Source organism: Fonticula alba (genome assembly GCF_000388065.1).
Source record: "Fonticula alba strain ATCC 38817 unplaced genomic scaffold supercont2.10, whole genome shotgun sequence".
Lineage (NCBI taxonomy): Eukaryota > Rotosphaerida > Fonticulaceae > Fonticula > Fonticula alba.
In genome coordinates this window covers 252,417-257,149 of record NW_009242980.1, presented here as the reverse complement: position 1 = coordinate 257,149, position 4,733 = coordinate 252,417, and the positions used below count along the sequence as shown (strand labels likewise).

At 72.0% G+C, this 4,733-nt stretch overlaps 1 protein-coding gene across 1 annotated transcript in view; it reads right to left on the bottom strand.

Annotated features, from left to right (window-relative positions):
* Positions 1–4,644, bottom strand: part of H696_05378 (TKL protein kinase) — a gene marked incomplete at both ends in the record, with an annotated part of 9,180 nt that extends 4,536 nt beyond the window's left edge. Inside the window, 2 exons of the mRNA XM_009499219.1 lie at positions 6–2,988; positions 3,315–4,644. Coding sequence (XP_009497494.1) covers positions 6–2,988; positions 3,315–4,644 — 4,313 coding nt within the window. The remainder of the gene's footprint in view (positions 1–5; positions 2,989–3,314) is intronic.
* Between the last annotated feature and the right edge of the window lie 89 nt (positions 4,645–4,733).

Here is a 4,733-nt window from a genome sequence, read left to right as displayed (position 1 = left end):
CGCACCGGCCGGCAGCCGTGTCGGCGAATTGGCCAGCCGGGCAGGCAGACGCACAGAGGGACTCCACCAGCGGGTCGGTGCTGGTGAAGTAGTGGCCCTGCCGGCAGGTGGCACAGGCGGTGGCGTGGCCACAGGTGTCGCACGACGCGTGGCAGCCGGTGCACCGGCCGGCGGCCGTGTCGGCGTACTGCCCGGCCGGGCAGGCAGGCGCACAGAGGGACTCCACCAGCGGGTCGGTGCTGAGGAAGAGCCACCCGGGCTGGCAGGCGGTGCAGGATGAGGCATCGTCGCACGACGCGCAGGAAGCATCGCACAGGGCACAGGACCCGTCGTCGAGGGGGAAGTGCCGCGGCTGGCACTCGTCGCAGGCCAGCTCCGCGGAGCACGCATGGCAGGCCTCCTTGCAGGGGGTGCACACCCCGGCAGCCGACCAGTAGCCCACCGGGCACACGTCCAGGCAGGTGATGCCGTCGTCGGTGGCCATTTGGTGGAGCTCCGGGGCGCAGGTGAGACAGGCCTCCACCGCGCCGGGGGTGGAGCATCTGCTGCACCGGGGGTGGCACGGCTCGCAGGCGGTTTTCCCGGCATTGACAGCCGTGCCGGCCGGGCAGACGCTGACACAGGTCCCGGTCGGGGTCATCAGTCGCCCCGGCTCGCAGACCAGGCACCAGCCATCGTCGCGGCAGGAGACACACGAGGCGGGGCAGGCGACACACCGGGCGACGGCCGGGGTGCCGGTGGGCGGGGCCCCGGCCGCCCACCGGTACCCCGGCCGGCAGCCATGGCACGTGTCGGTGCTCCCGGCGCAGGTGGTGCACTCCGGGGCGCAGGGGAGGCACGTTTGCATGATGGCCTCGTGCAGGAAGCCCGGCTGGCAGGCCGAGCACCGGGGAGCCGCCGGGCAGGCCGAGCAGCCGACCGGGCAGCTGGCGCACGTGCGCGATGCCGGGTTGTTCCAGCTCCCGGCCGGGCAGGTGCCGGCGGCGCATGTGCCATCCGGCCGCAGGAAGGCCCCATTGTCCGGGCAGGAGGTGCAGGCATGGCCATTGCTCGGGGCCGAGCAGGTCCGACACGAGGTGTGACAGGCCAGACACTGGCCGGCCTGCGGGCCACCGGCCGGGGCCACGGCCATGCCCATGGCGCAGGCGGTGCACACGAAGGGGGCCCCGGGCTCCGGACTGGCGCAGGACACACAGCTGCCATGGCAAAGGCAGGCCCCCTGCGCGTTGGGGACCAGCCCGGCCGGGCAGGCGGCCAGGCAGACGCCCGGCTCGGCCGGCAGGTAGGCCGCACACTTGGCCACCAGGCAGTGGCTGGCGGCCGGCCCGGTGCACGTCTGGCAGGCAGCATGGCATGGCTGGCACTGGGGGCCGTACGTGCCGGCCGGGCACTCGGCCAGGCCCACCTGCACCAGGAACCCCTTGGCCGAGGACAAGCGCGTGGTCAGGAAGAAGCTGACGGCCGACGGCTGGCCGGAGGGCAGGGAAGCTGGCCCGACCAGCTGGGCCACGTCCAGGGTGTCGTACGAAACGGGCTCCGCGGCGGCCGGATAGGCGAAGGTTTGCCGCGGCCCGGGCCGGCAAGCCAGCTCCCCCAGTGGGCAGTGCAGCAGCATGATCCCCAGGAACCTGGGATGCAGGACAACCAGGGCACTGGGGTATTCGGGCAGGCCCTGCAGGCGCATGGCAACCGCATGGAACTTGCTACTGGCCTCGAAGTTTAGCAGGTGGTCCAGAGGGGTCAGTAGGTGCGTCGTCCCGGCGATGGACCGTGTCCGGCGCTGGGCATCCGTCCCCGAGCCATAGGCTACCACGGCCCAGTAGGGGATGCTGTTGTGAATGATCATGCTGGTCAGCAGGACGTCGCCGGAGGCCAGGTGTGCCGGGCGCCGGGTGGCCCCGACCTCCAGCATCAGAGGCTTCCAGCTGCTGCTGGGCATGAGTTTGACATAGCCGCCACCGCCGCTGCTGGTGGTGGTGGTGGTGGTGGTGGTGGTGGTGGTGGTGGTGGTAGCGGCCACACCGTGCGGCAGGGCGAGCCCCCCGGCCGGAGACTGCGCCGCCACCGACATCGGGTTGTTGGGCTGGGCCAGGGAGGTGTCACTGGCCCGGATGCGACTGTCGGCCCGGCTGACCAAATCCCAGGGCTGGGCAATGAGAGTGCCGCTTGCCACGCGGTAGATCCACACAGCCGGCTGGCCAGTGGCCAGATCCATGTGAGTCAGCATGGTCGAGTGGTCCCAGAAGGCGGTATCATAGTCCCTGACCGACAGGAGGGTGCCATCGGGGCGGAGCTCGAAGTAGGTGTTGTCCGCCTGGATGATGGTCGGCGACAGCTGCCGCGGGGGATAGAAGTTGGTGTGGGTCGGCACGCGGGACAGTTCCGGCGCGGTGAGCATGCATTCGTCGGCCGGCGCGGCTCCGGGCAGGGTGCAGCTCAGGCTCAGGTAGTTGGCCATTGTGTCGGACATATTCATCAGCAACAGGCGCGCCACCCGGCCAGGGAGCATGACCGGCCCGAGCTCGAAGAGCATGCCGGAGTATCTGATCGAATCGCCGATGAGGGTGACCGGGATGACGGGCAGGGTGGTGGCCGGCGGGTTGGCCGCCAGCTGGGCCATGTCCAGGATGCCGAAGGAGAAGTCGCTCAGGAGGACCAGCATGGCCCCGGGCTCGGGGGCCGCCAGCGACGCATTGGACACATACAGTCGGCCGGCCTTCGGGTAGGCCCGAGTCCGGGTCAGCGAGAGGATGGTCCGGCCATCGGCCATCGGGGGCATGGGCGTGAAGGCAGTCGCCAGCGGGGGCATGGTAGCCGGCAGGCAGACTTCGCCACTGGGCTGGAAGCCGGGGGCGCATTGGGCCACGCAGGTGAAGGCCAGCTGGCCGGGGCCGGTGGACGGCTGCAGCAGGAAGTTCCGCGCGCAGGCGGTGCACACGCCGGCCATGCAGGCAATGCAATTGGCCCCGGGACAGGGTAGGCACTGGTCTGGGGGGAGGGGGGTGACCATGTCATGAGGGCGAGCCGGGCGAGGCCCACAGCGAGCGTGCGATGTGCGGATGGCGCGTCAGGCAGCAGTCAGAGAAGGGCGCGGGAGGAGGGGGGGGGGGGGGGGGGGGGGGGGTGGGGGGGGGGGGGGGGGGGGGTGGGGGGGGGGGGGGGGGGGGGGGGGGGGGGGGGGGGGGGGGGGGGGGGGGGGGGGGGGGGGGGGGGGGGGGGGGGGGGGGGGGCACGGGCGAAGGGAGCACCAGCCCGAGCGGACCACACGGGGGCGCCGGCCCCCGGCCGAGGAGGACCCCGGCCCCCGGACGTACATTGCCATGGGGTCACGGGCACCTGATAGTAGCCATCGGCGCAGCCGGCGCACAGCTCCGCCGGCGAGGCCAGCGGCGAGTAGATGCGCCCCGGGGCGCAGGCCCACTTGGCGCTGTCCGGGTGGCACACGAGCGAGGGATCGCCTCCGGAGCAGCCGAACTGGCTGTCGAGCTGGTAGGCTCGCGACGAGTCGAACAGGGCCCACTGCTCCGGGTGGTGGCCTGGCACGCCATCCATCAGGATGGGCATGGGCCTGGCCCCGGCGGGAGCCAAGGAGAAGGGAGCCCTGCCCCGCTGCCACAGGGGCCGCGAGGGGTGGTGGTTGGCTCGCCAGATGGCGGTGTTCGCCTGGGCAAGGTACAGGAAGCCGGTGGGCTGGCTGATGAGAGGCACCCGGGGGACCATGGACAGGGAGAGGCTGTTCCGGGAGGCCGGCAGCGGGTCGGTGATGACCTGCTGCCAGGCATTGTCATTGCCGAGGCCGATGTAGATCACCAGCCGGGTGGCCGTGACAACCACCAAGTCCACGCGAGCCGGGTCGGTGACCAGGTACCGGGTGGCGGCCAGCTGGATGACCGGCTCGTCGAGGGTGATGGTCCGCGCGGGCCGGCCATCCTGCAGCCACACCCACCCGGTGGCGGTGGCCACGAAGAAGTGCCCGGCCAGGCCGGAGGTGCCGGAGGTGGCGCTGATGGCCGCGTCGGTGCGTGTCCAGGCGCCGGCATTGAACTTGAGGATGGTGGTGGTGCCGGGACCGTACTGGACCAGGAGCTGGGCCACCAGGGGCCCGGTGGCAAAGGCAGCCAGCAGGGCCGGCACCGCGCCGGGGTCGAAGGTGTACTGGTAGCTGGTGGACCCGGTGGAGAGGGCCACCGTTTGGGCATCCTGCCAGGCGATCAGCGGGTCGGCCCGGGGAGCGGCCACGGCCAACATGGACGCACGGGACTCCGTCGGGATGTCGGTAAAGGAGATGGTCCGGGCGGCGGGCCGGAGGAAGAAGCCGCCCAGACGCGCCTCCGGGAAGACGCTTTGATGGGTGGCCTGCGAGTAGAAGTGGCACTGGGTATTGTGCAGGGTGTAGTGCACCAGGGGGTCGTTGGAGAACAGGCGCCCGAAGCCACTGTTGGAGTTGGTTCCCGAGCTGATGGGCATATCCAAGGCCAGGAACTGGGGCATGTCGGCGTCCGGGTCGTCGGCGGTGGCGGCCGAGGCCCAGTGCGGCAGCAAGAGCAGCATCGATCCCAGGCCCGCCAGCAGCAGGGCCAGGCGCACGGCCAATCCGGGGGCCGGGGCCGCCGGGCCGGGGCCGCGGGCCGCCATGGCAGCCATGCTGGGCCGGGGCGGCGGAGGGGAGGGCGCCCGGCGGCGAGTGGCGAGGGGGCGAGAGGGCGGGGAGCGTGTGACGGCGCACCAGGCGG